This window comes from Eulemur rufifrons, chromosome 19 (assembly GCF_041146395.1).
Source record: "Eulemur rufifrons isolate Redbay chromosome 19, OSU_ERuf_1, whole genome shotgun sequence".
Lineage (NCBI taxonomy): Eukaryota > Metazoa > Chordata > Mammalia > Primates > Lemuridae > Eulemur > Eulemur rufifrons.
The window spans coordinates 107,952,717-107,974,031 of record NC_091001.1 but is presented as its reverse complement, the minus strand read 5'-3'; the positions used below and the strand labels follow the sequence as shown (position 1 = coordinate 107,974,031).

General features: G+C 36.8%; 1 protein-coding gene across 1 annotated transcript in view; it reads right to left on the bottom strand.

Annotated features, from left to right (window-relative positions):
* The window catches only part of ROCK2 (Rho associated coiled-coil containing protein kinase 2), a 119,492-nt gene extending 98,552 nt beyond the window's left edge, over nucleotides 1-20,940 (bottom strand). The window contains exon 1 of the mRNA XM_069495157.1: nucleotides 20,332-20,940. Within this exon, the coding sequence (XP_069351258.1) occupies nucleotides 20,332-20,472 (141 nt within the window). The 5' untranslated portion in view covers nucleotides 20,473-20,940. The remainder of the gene's footprint in view (nucleotides 1-20,331) is intronic.
* Between the last annotated feature and the right edge of the window lie 375 nt (nucleotides 20,941-21,315).

Sequence of the window (21,315 nt, the reverse complement as noted above, 5' to 3'; positions counted from 1 at the left end):
ATGAAAAGACATGGAGGAAACTTAAATGCATATTATCAAGTAAAAGAAGCCAATCAGAAAAGCATGTTATTTTAAGGCCACTGGAAAAATCAAACAGAAATCTAACAAATTAGTAAAGCACTTCAGAACAGTGTCTGGGATGAAGTAAGAAATACATGTCTCGCTAATATTATTATTAATGACAAGAACTTTAATGGTATGCCATAAAAACCTCTACTCAATGTGATAGGTTTCAAGTACTTATTAAAATATCTATTAAAATGTCTATCATTTAAATACCTAATCATTTTCTCTAGTTTGAAGAAGTTCTATGTCCAGCATCTGCATTACCATTTTTCCATTAGCCAACTATTTTAGCCACACTTTTCATAACAGAAATGCTCACAAGAAGCATTAGTTCATATTAGTCATTTCTCCTTGAAACACATCTCTAAGGAAATCCTCTTTGAGTTCTATTAATATAAACCAACTGTCCATTATAATTAAATACATAAATAAGTCAGTTTCTGAAAGACATTACTGTAAATACAGTTGACCCCTGAACTACATGGATTCACTTATATGCGGATTTTTTTCAGTAAAAACAGCTGACCCTCCGTATCAGCGAGTTCCACATCCACAACCAGATGAAACCAGCAGATACTAAGGGCCTACTTTCCAGATCCACAGGTTCCACAGGGCCAACTGCAAAAAATGAGCATGCACAGATTTTGGTACCCATGTAGGTTCTGGAAACAATTCCCCTTGGATACCGAGGGATGACTGTACGTATTTGTCTTTTCCTTCCAGAATCTGACTTCAAACCAAACTAAGTATAATAGCTACAGAAGTTTTTCCACACACCGCATAACAGTAATATTTGAGGAGTCTGCATTTTTATTTTAAGCAGAGGGATCTACATGTTTAAAAAAAAAAAAACAAAAAAAACCTTAAAGATGGTAAGGAAAACAGTGCAGTTTTCAAGTAAGTTATTTAAGATGGGTGGATCTGGGAGAAGGGGGGGAGGAAGTGACAAGAGATAGGGCTGGAAAATTCAGCAGAAGTCAGATCATGAACAATTTTGTGGGAAATTACTAGAATTTTTAACTTTTCCCTGAATGAATGGGAAATTAGCCATTTAAGTACTTTAAGTTAGAGAGTAACGTGGTAAGATTTGCATTTTATAATAAGTAGTCTGGGCTGGAGAGGAGAAAATAGATAGGACTATAAAAGCTGGAGGAAAGAACACTGGGGAAGAGAATACCATAATAATCTAGAAATAGTATGACAGTCACTTGAAGTAGGGAAGTAGCAGGAGGTGGGAGAGAAATGAATAATGTTTAGGAAGTTACACTAACAGGATCCAGTGACTGAATGTGAGGTCAAGGATAACAACAGACACCAAGATTCTGGGTTTGATCCAAGCTAGATGGGTAATGGAAACAATCACTGAGTCTAAGACCACGAAAAATGAAGCAGATTTGGAAGCAAAAGGGGAAAAAGAATATAGCTGTGGATATGCTGATCTTTAAGTGTCTGCAGTACATCCAAGTGGAGATGCCTAGCAGGTAGCTGGATGTGTGAGCCTGAAGCTCCAAGGCAAGCTTTCAGATGGACAAAACGGAAGTCATCAATATACAAATGATAAAGAAATTCCTGAAAAAAGATAAAAAACCAATAAGGCAGCAAATGCATTAACAAACAGGTGAGGAACGGTCCCATTTAGCAGAGGAAGAGGAGGTAGCAAAGAAGCCTGAGGAGAAACAGCTGGAGATGCTTTGTGTACTGTCACAGAAGCCAATTTGAAAAGTGTCAAGTACTTCTCCGAACATTCTACCAGATGACGGATTTAGCAGCAAGGAAGTCCAGATGATCTTGGAGCAAGCAGTTTTAGTGAGTGATGGGAGAAGACAGATTACATTGTATTGAGGAGTGAATAAAACGTCAGACAAAAGAGAAGTAGACAAGTTTGGGGCTTTCTTTTGCTGGTAAGGAGAAGCAGAAGCTAGAAAGAATTGAGATTTCTTTCCTGGGGTATTTTGGTTTGTTTTTGTGAGACATTTGAACATATTTATTAGTAAGATGAGAGTCAGAATTTAGAGAGAGATTAAAGATGAAGAGTTAATCAGCAGGAAGGAAAGAATGAAACTAGAGCACATTTGGAGATCAGCCTGAGACAGCATGACAGACATCTCATCCCCTGAAAAAAGAAAGGAAGAACAAACGGTACAGAGGAGGTAGACAGGTGATTCAAGCAACAGGAAATCTAAGGGGTGTCCTTTTGATGGCTTCTATTTTCTTTCCCACAAAGTAGGAAGACCATCTGGAGGACACTTTGTTTCTTAAGAGTAAAGGAAGAAAAGAATGTTTAAAATAGCCCCTATGGAGAATGACAGAACTGTCCTACGGCCCTGACAGCTCTTTTAGAGACTAGAGATCATGAATTTGCAGTACCACTAACGCTGGGTAACTGTGACTTTTATCCATCACCTTTTGTGAAGGCCAAAGAGACAAACTGATCTGGAACCTAGGTTTTGCCAGATGCATATGATGGAAATTCATCAGGACAAGAAAACTGAGAATTCTGGCAAGAGGTCTGAAGTGACCGACGATGGATTCTTGCCTGCTTGTAAAGAAAGCATTTAGAGATGTCAAGGAACTGCAAATCTCAAGTGTCAATGAATAGATTTAGTGAAAGGACAGTGATTAGAGTCAGAGCTAGGAGCAGCATGTTTTAAATTTATGATTTCAAAGGTAAAGCTGATTTCAAGTAATGATGATGTCCAGAGTAGCTTCTTGGGATTAAGTGAATGAATTAAGTAGAAAAGAAAGACCACCAGAGATGATGAAATTAGGAAACTGTGAAGCCAAGGTCCTGGGCAATCTGTTCACATTTACACTAAATTCACCTGGAATGGTGGCACAACTTTGTATGGGAAGACTGTGAGGCTGATGCCTACATCTTCAACAAGTAAGAGGATATGGCCAAGAAAGAGTTCAGCAGGTGATAGCCATGAAGAAAGGAAGATGATGTATATCCCAACTACATTAGACTTAACCGTAATTTTAATAGGAAGGTTTTACGGGCAATGCAGTGCCTTTCCTATGCTGAGATGTAGGGAGTAAAAGAAGACACAAACTCCACTAGAGAAAGCTTTCCCTCAGGGAAAGGACAGATGTTATCTAAAGCAAACATAAAAGTGACATTTGGTAAAGAATTTGAAGATGAAAGTGAGTATGTTAACCTTAGAACAAGGGAGAGAAATGTTTGAAAAGGATAGGAAGAACAAGTGGAGGAACAAGAACGAAAAGAAAGCTTATACTTCTATCTTGAGCAGGAAAAGGCAACACTGAAATGAGGCTTGGTGGGGAACTACTTCATGGGAAGGTAGCTCTGAGGACACGTCCCACGAGTTCTCTGGAAGAGAAGACATCAGGCCTCTCAAGAATCACCCAGTGCCTGGAATAACTGCAATTAGAAGAGAATCTGTTTCTAGTATGTAAGAAGATTTAGACCTCTTTGGAGGAAGCCAAATGAATGAGATGAATTGTGTTGGCTTAAAGCTCCACGATAAAACAATCAAGCAAAAACCTCAGTGGTCAGGCTTGGTCTGTAAAAACTGAGAGAAACTCACCATCTATCTCAGATTGTAAAAATCAACAACTATCCTTGACCGTAAGTACCTTCTGGTTTGGAGTTTTGCTATGATTCACAACACCTAGTAGGGTGTGATAAAGAAATAAAAACATCTCATTAACCAAACAAGACATTCCTCGGTCCTTTCCCCTTTAGACCTAGTTTGTAAAATGAAGGAGTTGAACTAGGACCAGTAGCATTAACAACGCCCATACCCAAAACAGAAGAAAAGCAGCAAACCTTAGGAGCAGACCCTTAATTGGGAATCAGACCTCAAACCATTCAATGAAGTTTCCTAAACATATACTAAGCACTATAGGCCTCATGCTAGATATTGAGAAGAGACATAGATACCACATGATCACAACCCTAGAGAGGAACCCCTGGTCTGGTATATAATATAAACAGATAAGTAAATAATCATAATACAGGAGCTGAACGTGGTAAGGCCATACCTGTAATCCTAGCACTTTGGGAGGCCGAGGCAGGAGGATCACTTGAGGCCAGGAGTTCGAGACTAGCCTGACAACAATACAACCCTGCCTCTACAAAAAGTTAAAAATAAAACAATTAGGCTTGGTGGCACACGCCTGTAGTCCTAGCTACTCTGGAGGCTGAGGCAGGAGGATCACTGAGCCCAAGCATCTGAGGTTACAGTGACCTATGATAGTGCCACTGCACTCCAGCCTGGGTGACAGAGGGAGACTCTGTCTCAAAAAAAAAATAGCAACTGTAATACAATATGATTATAATTGCTCACAACACAGGTATATACAAAATACTATGTGAGCAAACTGAGAGAAGGAAATTGCCTGGGGTGGGAAGAAGGAGTAGAAATGAAAGGAGACCTCACAGAGAAAATAAATTTAAGGTGGGTCTTAAAGTAAGGATTAAAACCCAAGAAAGACTAACAACAGGTACTCAATCTCTTTAGTAGTCAAATATTGAAATGAACATAAAACCAAAGAGAGATGCTGGCTTTTTTTCACCTATCAGATTGGCAAATGATGTAAAAGGCTAATAATATTCAGCCTATCAAAGATGTGAAACTGTGTACTCTCATCACTACTGGGAGAGTTCAATTTTGCTAAAGCCTTTTAAAAAACTGGAGACTATTTTGGAATTTTAAAATGTGCATACATACCCTTTAACAATTTTATTTCTAGAAATCTATAAAAATATTCACATATATGCACAAAAATATTTATAATTATGTTCACATAGCAATGTTTATAACAGAAAGAAAAAACAACCTAAATGTCTATCAATATTGAAACAGTAAAATAAATTATGGCAAATCCAGATAACGGAGTACTCCACAGCACTTTAAAAGAACTAGAAAAATTACAAATTCTGACTGGAAAATTTCCAAACTAAATGAAAAATTGAGATACAGGACAATAGATATGGTACAGCTACATACAAGTAGTCATATATTTTTACATGCATGAAAAACAGGAAAATCATACAACATTGTTATATGGGCAGAAAAAGGGAAAGTGTTACAATGATGTTTTATAAAGTAGTTGCCTCAGAACACTGAGATCAAGGAGAAAGGGCTAAGAAGAGAACTTACATTTTATACTCACTTCTATTAATTTTTAATTTTTAAAATGGGTATATAATACTTTTGTAATTAAAAAAAAATGAAGTTTGTTTTGTTTGGTTTGATAAGCTGACAAAGGAGAGAGGGAGACTGAGCACTCCAGCCAGAGATAAAGGCAAAGAGTATAAAAGAACATAACTCAGATTATCAGTAAAAAGAAAACTGCCTCCATCCACTGGTCCTGCTCACTCCCTTCCCTTCCACATCTGATGATGAGAAGCTTCCATGCCCAAAGCCCATGTCTCTGAGCCATAAACCCCACTAAGACTTTGCCCTACTATTCTCTCCAGGTTGTAAAAGCCCATCTAAAACCCCAACGCAACTAACCATGCCCAGTGAATTAAAAACACAAAAATGCCAACTAAGTTTCATTTACTGATTTAGTATGGAGAGAACCTAATACATGCCAAGTAACGAACGCGCTAACGTGCTACCTTTTTGGGAAAAAACAGGCTACTATCAGGAGACCTTCTGTATGCACATATTATTATCTTTTGGTAGACATTAAATAGAGACTATTTTACAGATAGTTCTTTAACTGTCAGTAAAAAGCTAAAGCTCTGCACAGTTTACAGAACACTAGCACATACAATTAGCTTCTCACTAAATTTAATCTTCACAACTCCTTAAGGAAGGCAGATACTATTATAAATTACTAACAATCAGGAAGATAATCAGTAGAACATCTAATTAATACCAGTCTTAGCTCTTCTGACTCCAAATCCAATGTCTTATACTACTCTGCCTCTCTTTTAAAAATCCATTTGACATTTTTTTAAAAATCATGTCATTTTCCTTCATTTCTCCCATCTTCACTATCTTAAGAAAAACTCTTAAGGAAAAAAATTCATTTTTATTTTCATATGTTAATACAGGTGAAATAGGGATCCATTTTTGGACTTACTTTAGTGGAATTTCACTAATAGAAAATTATTTGAAATAAGCCATTGTTCAGAGTTTTAAACTTTTATTTCACAGATTTGTTGTAACTAGAATCAAACTGAATAATTCTGTTTATAATAAGGGGGGGAAGCACAGGACAACACCATGTTAAAAACTGCCATTCTCTACACCATCCTGAAAAACAAAATTTCCCTATGCTAAAACTTATAACAATCTGCTCTCCTCCTAAAATCAGTAACTTCTTAAAAATTTATTCAGTGTTTTGCTTTATGACTTCCCTCAGGAGGAAATTTCATAAGCCAATTTTGTACTAGAGTTTCCTTTTATTAGTTCTAAATTTAGTTTTATTTGTATCATCTGTTGTTCTATTATGGGAATGTCTTAAATATGGAAAACAATCTGTTTTCTGGAATGTCTTCAAAATTTATAACTTTACAGCCTCTCCTTTTTCACAAAAATATATGCTTGTTTTGCAAAACAATCAGTAATGTCCTTTATGTAAGTTTTCTCATTGTTTTATAATGTAACACCTTGTTTTTGTGATTAAATTCTTCTTTAACTTCAATAGCAACCTTAACAAAAGATATTCATTCTCTAATTTTAAATGTTGCAATCATGAGTTATGTATTTCATTTAAGCTATAGCAAAAAATGTCTGGGAATATTTTTAGCATGAACATGTCATAACTGAATCATGAAGTCTCAAATTAAATTGCATTTTTCCAAATACTTAGAAATGCTAGAGCATCTTGTATAAAACTGAAGTATTACAGAACTAGGAATTCTCATCAGCAGACTGTAAGGTATTTCTAATTAGAAAAACACTTCCAATGAAAATGTTCATAAATTATCCATAATAAACTTCTAAAGATAATTGCAGAAATATATTAAGTTAGTGAAAGAAGGGTCACCCGTTTCAGATTTATTTCACATTTCTAATATCCTATTCAGCAATTATTTGGAAAGGATGAATACATTTTAAGAGATAAAATGTCATAAATCTTTAGAGTTTTAAAGATCCTTTTATTATGTGTCATCCTAGAGCCTCATAAAAATTAATTGTGCCATGGCCACAAGTACATGCAGTTTTATTAGCCAGGAGATAAAAAAGAAAGCTACAAACTGAATTAGTAAAGATTTCAAATACTGAAAAAGATAAAAATCACAACTGTCATTCCTCTAAAAGCTATCACTATTATCTCAAAAATCAATAAATACAAAATTTAATTTTCAAATATCTGACACATGTACATATCCCTTAAGCATCAAAAATAAAAGGACCGTACATTAGGAAATCTGACATACCAGTACTTCCAAGAAAGAAAAATATGAACTCCATATCCACTGCCCATGAATCCCCTGCTTTTCTCAAATTTTAAATTATATGAAGAGAAATAATTAAAAAGAAGGCATTTTTAAAAATCTAAACACTAACATATTCATAAGATGACTATTTCTTAATGTAACCAATAACTTGAAAGCTGCTTTGAAATTGAATTTTCAAAATAATTTTAAAACAGGGTTTTAAATATTTTATATTTTATTTTTTGCTCACTTTTAAGGAAACCACTAAATAATTTTTGAATGATTCTATTATTTTTTAAATACAGGCACAATCACAGGATAGACATATACCATCCTGCTTTAGGTGCTATGCTCTGAAGGACCACACATTCAATTCTAAATTTCTAGTGAAAATTTTCTTCCTGAATTAAATCAACTCCAGTGACTAAACAGATTGTCACTATTTTTCCCATTGCCATTTACTAAATGTGAAACATTAAAATTATATATTTCTGTGCCCATACATTTCTATATTTATTTCTCATAGAAGATGTAATGATAAAATTTCTATATTGAAATTTTGTTACATATATTTTACAATAAAATTTTTTTTCATTTCTATATTTATGTATCTTATTTGATCCTCCTAAAAAAAAGCTCAGCAAATTAAATTTTCTTCTAAAATTTTTTTAAAGCCTTTTTCTGATTCCTGTGGAACCCTAAAAGAAGACATAAAATGTGATGATCCTACAACATTTCAGAAAATCTGGCATCCCTCAATATGTCAGCCTTTTCGACATATATAAGTCTGTGTCCCAAAAAGATCTCAAGCATTTATTTGTTTTTGTTTTTTTCACTTAGTAGAAGAAACAACACTTACAGTGTTCTTAAACTTTGACCTGCAGATGACCTGCAGATTACCTGCATCAGAATCACCCGAGATGCAAATTCCTGGCCCCACAGAAGATCATCTAAATCAGAAGATCATCTAAATCAGAAGATCTGACACCACTTCCACCAAGCACCCTAAGCATGATTCTAGCTTATATCTGACTTTCAGGCTTCATCCAAGACTCAGTGCACCACAAAATTAAGGGAACAAAAAAGTAAATAAATATTCTCCTTTTCTCAGATATACGTGGACCCAATAACCACCTCTCCCAATCCTTAAATTACAACATTTTACTCCTTAGCTCAGTGGGTCCCAAATTTTCCTGCATATAAGAATCACCTGGAGAACTTTTAAGCATCACCCCCCCCCATACCCAAGTCATGCCATGTACCAATTATATTAGAATGTCTGGGGGTGGAAGCCAGGCATCAATATGTTTAAAGATCCGCGGGTGACTTATATATATAGTAAAGTTTGGAAACCATTGTCTTAGTTATTAGCTTTAGCAGATATCTTTCAGAAAAATTTTAACTTAAAATGATCTGGAGGAGCCAGGAAAAAAATATATTGGTATTAAATTAGGTTTTCAAACTTCCAGACATGTATATAGTTCTAAATTTTAAGTCCAGTAGGAAAATTTTTTCAATGCATTTATTACATTAAAGCTTCTTTAAGATACTTTTGAAAAAATATAAGACAAAAAATTGTTTCACACTGAATGTAACGAACATAGGATCATACCATGTACCTAAAGTTTGAGGGAAAGGTTCACTATTATTTCATTTGCACATTCAATGCATGGTTATATTTTGAGAAATATTATCATTACGAAGCCCATGGCAAAATTCAAAGTTCATATTTAGATACTTAAAAGCAGTTCCAAATATCAGTTAACTCCAAATCAATTTTATTCTAAATTTATAATAGTTGCAATATTGATATCTTACATTATCTCTTCCCCCAATTTCTGACTTGCTATGTTGTTTCTCTGAAAGAAAATCATAATTTTGATCTCTTTTCCTCTCATCTTTACTAATTCTATAGATGCTGGTGGTATGGCCTGTTAGCAGCACTTGGTGATATCTAATGATTCACAAGGAAAAATTTTTTAAATCGTGATTCTTTGAACAGATGCAAAATAGTCAATCATAACACACTGTTTCAACCATTCAACTTCAACTTTACTCACTATGTAAAACACAATAAAATATGGCCATATACATTTAAATGTGTAAGAGCCCAAAGTGACACAAACTATAACTCTATTAAGTTAATCTCAAGAGTGAAACATTTTTCAAGATCATACTAGTATTTTCACATTAAATACTTTTACAGGGGTTTCGACATACAAAAACACATTTTTACTCCATCTTACATCAAAGTTCAACTGTGTTAATGCACTTTCCTTTTAGAAAAATAATTATCACTACAACCAAAAACTTTTATATTTACCTTTAATATATTAGAGAAGCATCTTAAATACTGAAAGAATTCTATTCTAAAATTTTCCTTTACTGCTCCAAAAAAAAAAGTCCCACATGTAGTTATCTTTAATAAAAATTCAAAATAATTAGAGTGATCTAAACTAAAGATAAAGGGAAAACTGTAATTTCAATACACATATTTTAAGAATGACTTCTAGAGGAATCATACTTAAATACAAGGCAAAACAGTAAGATCACAACCTGATACTGAATGCACACATAAGCAGCTACTTTCACATCTGAAAAGGACACTGTATCTTGGATAATATGCAAGAAGGCTCTAATCTGTATTTATTGGTATTCTATTTTTAAGCATTGGAATGGGCCTGTGGTATACTAAATAAAACTCCTTTACCAGTTGATTACCATGTTATCTTTTTGCACAAAAACAAAAAACAATTTAAATATACTGATACAAACTAGATCACATTCATGGCGCATCAGCAAAAATCAAAAGAATAAACAAAATTAATGAACAAATGAAACAGTAGTCAACATCACTTGTCCTTAGTAAAATGCACTACAATGGCTATAATCACAAAGACATAATACCAAGTGTTCTGTGAGGATATGGAGAAACTGGAATCCTCACACATTGCTGGTGGGAATGTAAAATGGCAGGGCTACTTTGCAAAACAGTAGGCAATTTCTCAAAAGTAAACTTACCATATGATCCAGCAATCCCACTCACTGGAATCTACCCAAGAGAAATGAAAATATATGTCCTCACATACAATGAATTCGTAAACAAAATGTCCAATATGTATGGAATATACAGAATGTTATTCAGCAAATAAAAAGAACATAATAGTGATAAATACTGAAACACAGATGAACCTCAAAAACATTACGCTAGATGAAAGAAGCCAGATATAAATGACTGCATATTGTATGATTCCATTTATATGGAATTTACAGAAAAGACAAATTTATAGACACAGAAAGCAGATCAGTGGTTGCCTGGGATTGGGAGTCAGGACTGGCTACAAATAGGCACAAGAGAATTTTAGGGGGTTAAGGAAAATGGAATTGTGGTGATGATTACACAACCCTATAAATTTACCGAAAATCATTAAATTGTACACTTATAATGGGTGAAATTTACGATATGTAAAATATAACATAAATCAGTTGAAAATAAAAATAATTAGCAAAGCTAATCAACAATGATACCTGACTATTTCAACACCTGCTGTCTCTCAACTGCCAGACTTATTTCAGAGCTGATTCTAAGAGCAAATAAGAGATTGAAACATGCCTTGTCAATTGCACTACATATGCAGGCTATATTTATTCATTCAACCAATAATTATCAGAACTTACTACAAGCAAGATACTACATATTATTCTTTGCTAAATAAACACTACCAGTAGATGTAGAAGAAAAACTATCAAAACTCTAAATTACCCTTTCTGTTTTAAACATGGTGCAAAGAGAACACGAAAAATCAAGCATTTGCATTTATTAGAAAAACCACTAATACAAACATTAAACAGTTTAAAGCAAAATAAAGATGTTAGTAATCTGGCTGGGTGCAGTGGCTCACACCTGTAATCCTGGCACTTTGGGAGTTTGAAGATTTTTCACAACAGTCATTCATCATGACACTTGTAATGACACTTGATTCTTAATCAAAATCTCTCATGTCCTTTAACTTTGTTTTTAATGTTGTTAATAAATATTGCCTTATTATTAATAGCCAATATGCCATTTTTAAAGGATTTCACCATGTGAACAACAGCACCAGCATTTCATCTGCCCTTACTCATGAAGTGCTGTTCCAATACAGGCATATCTAGGTACATATGAAGTGGATGTGTTTAACCAGAAAAAAACATTACAAGGGGCAGGGGAAATGAGAACAAATGATACATATTAATGATAAAGGCTGTTCAGCCCACACTTGGTATCTTTACTTTACCAAAAAGACTGAATACAATTAGCTTAAATCCTTTCCAAGACAAACTTTCAGCACAATCTAGAAAACATCCCAATCACAATTCACTTTTCCTATATGACCTTCAAATAATTCTACTTCTAAACCCATCCTCCCTAAATATACAAATGTTTACTTATCTTCCTTCCTATGGCTAGATAAGAACACATATCAAAATGTTTATCTGGGAAATACTTTAATACCTCTTCAAGTAGGGATATATTTCCACGTTATCATTCCTGATGTTTAAAAAACAATTGTTAGTTCATTCAACAAATATTTACAAAACACAATTGAAAACAAGAAAGACCCAGGCTCTAAAAGAGCTTGTATTCTGTGCATTAAATAAAAAAATCAAAAGTCAAGAAGTATATAAGAAGACAATAGTGTATTAAGCATTCCTCAACACAATCATCTAGGTAATTAAGATAATACCAACGCTCTCTGGCCTCTTCCTATCTAAAGCATCTCTGGAGAAGGCTCTGCTGTTCATTTCCATGGCACAAAAAACCCCAATAACGAAATGCTAGAAATTAGTTCCAAGTTTATAAAGTAAAATTTCTATCACTTGCTTTATAGCTAAAGAAGCCTGAAACTCTTTTCGAGAATACAGAAAATTGGATATTGAATACAAAGTGGTCAATCAACTATAACAAAAAAATTATAAAGCACTTTATATATCTGAACAAACAACCCATACCTTACCAAACGAAGCAACAAACCATAAAATCATTCTTGAACTTAGACGCATTCCCCAAAAGATTATCAACACTGAACCAAAAATGAATCCTAATATTTCCCTTTGTCATACACACAGGGAAATGCTAACTATTGTGACACAAATGCTTTCCAAGAAGATAAGCGAAGGTCATTTGGGGCAGCAGAATTTATCAGAATATCCATACAATTTAATAATACTTCAAAGGAAAAGTACATGTGAGAGGACAGGAGAATGACTCCAATCAAGGACAAAGTGAGGACAGTTTTAGTGGAGTCCCAAATGCACTATGATTTCATATCAATTTAAATATTAAGTTTCATATAATAAGCTAGCCCACCAACGGAAGATGTTCTTTTGCATAACTTTTAAAAGCTATAAGTTGCACTGAGTCATCCACATTCTGTTCATCAGTAACCCTTATCACTAATAGCCCATATATATTTTTTTAAATGTCAGCACAGATTAGCGTTTTAAGCATACTTGTAGAGTAATATTTCCATGAAGAAACTCAAGAAGCCCAAATAGAGACCAACTCTATAATCATTACCCTCTTTCACCCCAACCACCACTCTCCAAACAGAAAGTATAATACAGATATAAAATAAACAGAGACTCCCAACTAATATTTTGGGAATTCTAATGCTTAGAAAAATCTCCTGATAAGATTTTTGTAGCCCTACTTCATACTTTCCATCAGAATTCCAAATAGAATCAAAATATCAATAAAAATACAGCCATAAGAGTACAAAAAGTCAGCTATATGATAATCTTGGTAATGAAGAATTCTCTAAGCATGACACCGAAGCCAGAAATCACTTTACAGGGAAAAGATAAATTTGACTACATAAAACCATTAAGTGTAAAAAAACAATGACAAGCGCATGTATAGTGTAATGTTTTTAATTTTTTTTTAGATATATACACCAAAATGTTAATTTAAAGAGTGGTTATCTCTGAGGGAGGAGATGGGGAGGGAGATTGCAGATCAAGTGCTACTAGCATTTAAACCTTTCTATATTTCCTAAATTTTCTACAATAAAAACATACTATTTTTATAATTTAAAAATTGGCAAATCTTTCTTCACCCTGAAAAATAAAATCTATGTTTCCTTGTCTCAGCTATGGCTGGTTGCCCATTTCCTTCAAGTACAGATAAAACTAAAAAGAAATGACTTTTGAACAGAGCTTCGGTTAAACAAAACCATAACTGAAGATTTGATGTAGTTTGTAATGTAGTAGAAATGCAAATAAAAAGTCCACCTATCAGTAAATTGATCTTTAACAAAGATACCAAAGTAATCTAATGAGAAAAGAAAAATAGTCTCTTTTTAAACAGTGCTGGATAGTCACATGGAAAAAAAACTGACCTCAACCCCTAACTCATACCACACATTAAATGTGGCTTAAAATGTATCCTAGACCTAAATGTAAAAGTCAAACCACAGAGCTTCTGGAAGAAAGGGAAGGAAAATATCTTTGCGACAAGTGGACAGGCAACAATTACTTGGGCAGAAAAAGCAGTAACTATAAAAAAATTCTGATTTAAAAAAGAGATTGGCCAGGTGCAGTGGCTCACGCCTGTAATCCTAGCACTCAGGGAGGCCGAGGCAGGAAGATCATTTGAGCTCAGGAGTTCGAGACCAGCCTGAGCAAGAGCAAGACCCCGTCTCTACTAAAAAGAGAAAGAAATTATACGGACAACTAAAAATACATACAGAAAAAATTAGCCGGGCATGGTGGTGCATGCCTGTAGTCCCAGCTACTCAGGAGGCTGAGGCAGGAGGATCGCTTGAGCCCAGGAGTTTGAGGTTGCTGTGAGCTAGGCTGACGCCACGGCACTCTAGCCTGGGCAACAGAGTGAGACTGTCTCAAAAAAAAAAAAAAAAAAAAAAAAGAGCCAAAGTATATAACATAGACGGCCCTCCATATCCTCAGATTCAACCAACCACGGATTGAAAATATTTGGAAAAAAATGTAAAATAGGAATACAATAGTAAATAATAATACAAATTAAAAAATACAGTATAACTATTTACATAGCATTTACACTGTATTAGGTATTATAAGTAACCTGGAGATGATTTAAGTATACAGGAGGACATACGTACACTATATGCCAAATACTATGCCATTTTATTAATATATAAAGGATTTGAGATTTTGGTATGGGGAAGAAGATGGGAAAGGTGTCCTGGAACCAATCCCCTGCAGATACCAAGGGACCACTGTACATTCTGAAAACAATAACTGAACAGTCCAGGTGTTCATCAGCAGGAGATGGGTAAACTGTGGTTTATGCATAATAAAGAATAAAACTCAGCATTAAAAAAAGAATAAACTGCTGACACACACAATATGGATGAATCTCCAAAACTGTGCTAAACTAAAGAAGCCAGACACAAAAAAGTATATATGATTCCATTTGTATGAAGTTCTAGAAAAGACCAAAAGTAATCTTTAGTGCAAAAAAAAAATCAGAAGAGAGACTGCCTCTAAGAGAATGGGGAATGGACTTAGCTGAAAAGGCATGTCAGGGAGAATTCTGAGTTGGTAATAATGGTCTACATTTTGATAAGGATTTGCATTACACAAGTATGTGCATTTGTCAAAACTCTTCAATGGTACATTTAAGATTTGTGCATTTCATTGCACATAAATTTAATCTTTAAAATATCTAAACAAATATTGAACTCTACTTAAATGCATGCTTAAGTGTTTAAAGGGGAAATGTACTATTATCTCAACTTACTTTAAATGACTCAAAAATAAAAGATGTTATTGATAAAGTGATAGACAAATGTAATAAAGAAAATATTGCAAAACATTAACTAGGTGGTAAGTATATGGATGTTCATTGTCAATTCTTTCACCCTTACTATACTTTAAAATTTTCCATAATAAAATGTTGAGGGAAATTTTAAACTATTAAATTTTATCCATTATGTTAAGTCAAACATGGCATATCTTAAAATCCACCAATTCCACTTTCACATATATACCCTAGTCTATAGAAACTCTTCATATGAGCTCCAGGAATGCTCCTGGCAATACTTTCCACAACACCGAAAAAATGAAAAACAACCTAAATATCCATCAAGTAGACTGGAGCTATATTGATTCATGGTAGCAGAGAACATGAATAAACCACAATGTGAATGAAACTTAGAAACACAATTTTGAGTGAAAAAAGCAAGTCATAAAAGCATACATACAAATGTTGACATTTCATAAGGTTAAAAAAACAAGTAAAACTAAACAATATATTGTCTAGGGATACACACAAATGTAATAATCTATGAAATAAAAGAGACAAAATTTTCAGGGTGGCAGATGGGAGAGAATGTAGGAACACTGAAGCCAGCAGCAACATGCAGGTTATTTCAATAGGCCAGTGTTTCGTTTACTAGCTTGTGTGATTGCATGAATGTTTGCTTTTTATGCTTCATAAAATTTTTGTATGCTACATTCTTTTAATGATTAGAATATTTCAGAATTCAAAATGAGAAAAAGAGGGCTATCTGATCAAAACTCAGCAGAAAGAAAAATAAAAAACTTAAGCTTCAAGATAATTGCCCACTATTTCTTTACAACTATTCAGATGTATTAAGTCTACATTTCCTTAGTCTATGCTGGCCTCACCCTGGGGCCAAGATGTTTCAGAATTCAGAATTTTTTGGATTTTAGAATGGTAACACATTACGTATATTGTATATTTCCGAAAACCCTCCTGGGAATCTGGGGCAGCACCCTGAAATCAAACACATTAATAATATTTCTCTATTGAAAACTATTCCTATTTACACCAAAAGGAATGACTGGACTATAAATATTCTAATGTCAGATCAGGTCAGATGTCACCATCAAATAAATTTTACCAAAAACTTCGTTTGCAGAGCTTTTTATATATCAGAATTGTGGATAAGACACTGTGGACCTGTACATGCAGAGAGGTTCAACATCACCTACACAGTTAAGCTCCACATATCAGCTTTTTTTTAGCATCTCCCTAAATAACTCGATTTCCTGACTATCAAAATTCAAGTTTTAAAGAAAACTAATCTCCTTTATGCTATAAATGGCAAATCCTCAATCTCCCCACATAAAAATGTTAAACCAATTTTTCAACTTTTACTCTATTTCATTTTTATTATATATTTATAATACACTCAATTATTGCACAGTTGGAAAAAATACATAATTTTATTCTAATTGGGCAAATAACCAGCAGCAAGCTGAGTCTAAGCACCATAAGAAATATTTTCATATGGTTTACAAGTATAATGAAATTGATCAAATCAAGTGTTTTGTGTTCTATGCCACAGAAAATTGTAAAAGAATTTTTAGTCACCTTTGCCTATCCACACAAGTCTTAAGTAACCGTTTACCCAAGCCTGAGTCCTACAGGTTATTTTGACTGTCTACTCTTTAAAAGAGTAAAATAAATCAAAAGCGCAGACTTTTAGAAAGACAACTTTCCAGCATAAACACTAAAACACAATTCTTTTTACCATAACAGGCAAGCAGTTTGAGAAGCTGAGTCTTGACAACAAAACACAGGTATTTACACAAAGGTTTAAACAGTACTAAAGCATATCACTGAAGATTCCCCTCCAGGCCAGGCACGGTGGCTCACACCTGTAATCCTAGCACTCTGGGAGGCCGAGGAGGGAGGATCACTCGAGGTCAGGAGTTCAAGACCAGCCTGAGCAAGAGAAGAAATTAACTGGACAACTAAAAACATATACAGAAAAGTTGATCCAGGCACATGCCTGTAGTCCCAGCTACCCGGGAGGCTGAGGCAGTAGGATTGCTTGAGCCCAGGAGTTCGAGGTTGCTGTGAGCTAGGCTGATGCTACGGCACTCTAGCCCAGGCAACAGAGAGAGACTCTGTCTCAAAAAAAAAAAAAAAAAAAGATTTTCCTCCAAAAAAAGGCATTACAGAGGCAAACCTCTCTCAAAACTCTATTTTTAATAACAAGCAGCTCACAATCCACAACCACAAAAGATATATATTAATATTTATTCTCTTCAGATTAATTTAAGGAACCACATAAAGCAATGAGCTTTTGCAGAGAAACAAGATAATGTAATCTATACACTAATACAGTCTTGGAATCCAGCTCTATCGAAGCTTGATGATTGCTAGCACTTTTCTGATGGAAAACTCAAATGATAATGCTACTCACTTAAAATTATGCTGCAACAAATAGTTGCAAATAAAACCATTTTCCTTTTTAAAAGGAAATTTAAAGCAATTAACTAAAAATATGCCTAATGCACACATAGGTGAACTAAATTTAATGAGTATGACTATCAAGCACTGAGCTAAGCACTTTACACGTTATCTCATGTAACTGTTAAACCTTGTAGGCCCAGCCTACCAAAAACATTGTATAGTAACTTCTGGTATAATTCGTCTTCTTGCTCTTGTCACCTTAGGCAATATACAATTTTCAGTGGTACTTTCTGAACTCCTGAATGAAGTAACTAAATTTCATGGCTGTGTTTGCATTAGATTAAGTTCCTTTAAGTCTTCTCTGTTAAAGTCAAAACACTCATTTTCTATAGCAAAACCAAAAGAAACGCCATATGCAGTAAAACAATGATCAATTGTAAAATGCAACCTAAATGGTAAGGTTTCAAACCTTTAAGATGATACCAGCCATTATTTCATTAGTATTTCAGGAAATATAAGTTTTTGTAACATTCCTTTAAAGATTAATTTGCAGTTTCAGTTTGGAAAGATGAAAAGGTTCTGTAGGTGGATAATGGTAATCATTGCACAACAATGTGAATGTATTCAATGCCACTGAACTGTACACTTAAAAATGGTAAATTTTTTGTTACGTATATGCTACCACAATGAAAAACTTGACTTGTTCTAATATTTCATACAATTAAATATACACACTTTAAAATTAATTTATTATAAAATGGTTTTTAAAAATTTTTTTCAGTTTATCAATTTGCAATAGAGGCACCAGGAACTTTGCTCCAAAGAATAAGGGACACTTGTTGGCTTGGTAAGATTTACTGCACCTCACAACCATAACATTTAATCAACTAAAAGCAGCAATAACAGAGTCTATCAAATCACCAGTAAGTGATGTCAACTCTCATACCAGTAATATGTCACCTTAATAAAAGTGTATCTTGGCTATATTAAGCACTCAATAAATGAATGGACTAAATTGTTTAATAAGCATGTGAAATGTTTCATTTTTTAAAATAGCATTCATTTTAATAATTTAGAAAATATTTTAATAAAACAAAATGTATGATCGTGTTACATGTATAAACACCTCAGGCTCAAGTTCAGAATAACCCTAATAATTATGATTAATATCACTAAAGACCCAAGAGATGAAAGTGAAGTATAAAAAATTTCTATCTGGGATTGAGTATGAACCTGATGAATACTTGAGATTTGCTGTACTATTTTTAACTTAATTTTCTGGCCTTAGGTCAAAGTTTTGCTAGCAAAATACCAAAGTGAAAATGCTGGGAGTGAAGCCCAGAGTCTCTGCTTTAGCCTAGGAAAATCTATGCCTTCCATGCAACCAATTTTAGTCCCAATTAAAGACTTCCACAGACTGTCCAAGATGTCATGCTCCCAAGAGAAGGTAGGAAGAACACACGAACCAGAAAATAAGTTAAAAAAAAAAAAAAAAAGACGAACACGTATGATACAATACAGTACATCACTGCTTTCTGTGCATTGCACAGAAAGACACACACTCTTCAGTCAGTTCCTGCATTTTGGCCAAACAGGACTGAGTCACTCTGAAAATGATTCCTGAAACCTCAAAGGATAACCAACAGCCTCTGAAGAAAAGTCAGTCAGTCCCTGGAAAGGGAGGAGACAGTTTTTCTCATCACATAGTGACTAGGTTTATCCCAGCAGGGACTAGAACTGAACATCTGCATTCTGGCACACAATGTCTAAGGGATCTAAGGATTATCCACCCTAATTCAAGTCTTCCAGAATTAATTTAATATCCAGAGTATCTTTTTCACTTTCTTCTCCCCAGGGTAAAAGTCCACACCACCTTTTCCCATAAGTGCACACTAATCAAAATGTCTGCGAAATACTATTGTCAATCCTACCAAAAATAAGGAATAAGCCAGCATTCTACTACTCATTTCTAAACTGTAAAACATGTTCCTTTCTTAATCAAGAGCCAATTAGCAGCCTTTACTTGGCTATTAATTTGGATTTCAAAGGCCGTCTTTGTAAAGAGATACAATGAAGGGGAGAGATTTATTCCACTCTACGATTCAGACTGATTTTTTGGCTCTGGCACAATAACCTCGGGAAATTGAATTTACAGAAATTAAAATGTTCTAAACTGCAACTACGGAGTGTTCAAAGGCAATTAAAAACAACAGAACTTTAGCTACGTGTTCCAAGATTTCAAACTAAAAGGAAAGTGAAGGCAGCTCTTTGTCAAGGTGGGTACTTCCAATAGGAACAGCATCGGGTTTCTTTCTCCCTTGCTTGCACCCAAGTCCCCATGCAGTATGCCACTCTTTCAAATTGGCTAGTCTGGTGTATGAAGAATGGCCCGTCCTCCACCGTACCTCCCCAAACAGAGTGAGTAGGCGGAAGGCAAAGAGAGGTGTTTCCTCCCAGTGCTCCAAGAAAGGAGCAACCAGAGATGACACCAGCTCCAACAGGAGGTATAACAGAAGGGAGGAATCAAAGGCGGGTCGCTACTCTTGGAACTTAGTCGCAGAAGCGTCTGGTCTCCGGCCTCAGCTGCCGGAAGCTGGGCGGGGTGGGGCGAGACCTCCCCCACCCCACGGATGGATGGGCACACAAGGGTGGCAGAGGGGGGATGTGAGGTATGAGCTGGAGCGGGAAGGGCTCCCAGGCCCCGGCCACCTACCAGCAAGCTCTCCACGTTGATGGGGGAGCGAGGGTCTCGGATCAGCGCCTCCAGCTTCCTCTGGCGGCCCGCGCCGGCCCCGTCCCCCGGCACGGTCTCGGGGGCGCCGGGCATTTTCCCCGTCGGCGGGGGCCGGCTCATGCCGCCACTGCCGGGCCCGCACTCCGGCTCCTCGCGCTGGGGTCCGGCAGCCTCGGGGCCTAGCGCCGCCCCCGAACCACCGGCTCCGGGCGGGGCTCTGCCCGGGCCCACCGCTCGCCTCTAGCTCGGGCTCCGGGTCTCCGCGCCGGTCCGGGGCCCAGGGACTGCTCCGAGGGTCCCGCCCGGCCCGGCCCGGCCGGGAGCGACGAGGAACAGACGGCGTCCCCGCCCCTCAGTCAGATTCGCGCCGCCCGGTCCGCTGGTCCGCCGCGAGCTCCAGCAGGACGCCGCGGGCGGGAGCGGTGAAGTGGCGCCGCCACCGCCGCGGCCCGGACCGCCCCACCCTCTGGAGTCCCAGGAGGCTGAAGCCCAGGCGTGAAGGACTACGGCCGCCGCCAAGCCGCTGCCATGGTCGCCTCCAGCCGCCTCGCAGTCCCGCCGCCCCGCGCCCTTCACACGCACTCCCGCGCGGCGGCCCGTCTCCGGCCGCGCGCCGCCGCTACCCACAAACCCTTCCGCCCGCGGCCGCCGGCGCGCGCCCGCTCGCCCCGCCCGCCCCGCGCGCCCCGCCCTCCTGCCCGGCGGCCTCCGCTCGCCGCGCCGCCTCTTTCTTCCCTCCTGTCCGCTCTGCTTCGCTCGCTCCTTTGCGCCCCCTGCTCCCCGCTTCCTCTTTCTCCCTCTTTCGGGGTCCTGAGAGGCGAAGGCCGGGCCCGCTACCCCTGCCGAGCCCTCGCTGGGGGAGGGGCGAGCGCGCTGCGGCTCGGCCCGCCGCGCCTCCCGCCCGCGTCCCCTCCCCCGCCTGACCCCGCCGCGGCGGACGACCCCGTGGCCTCCGAGGCAGTC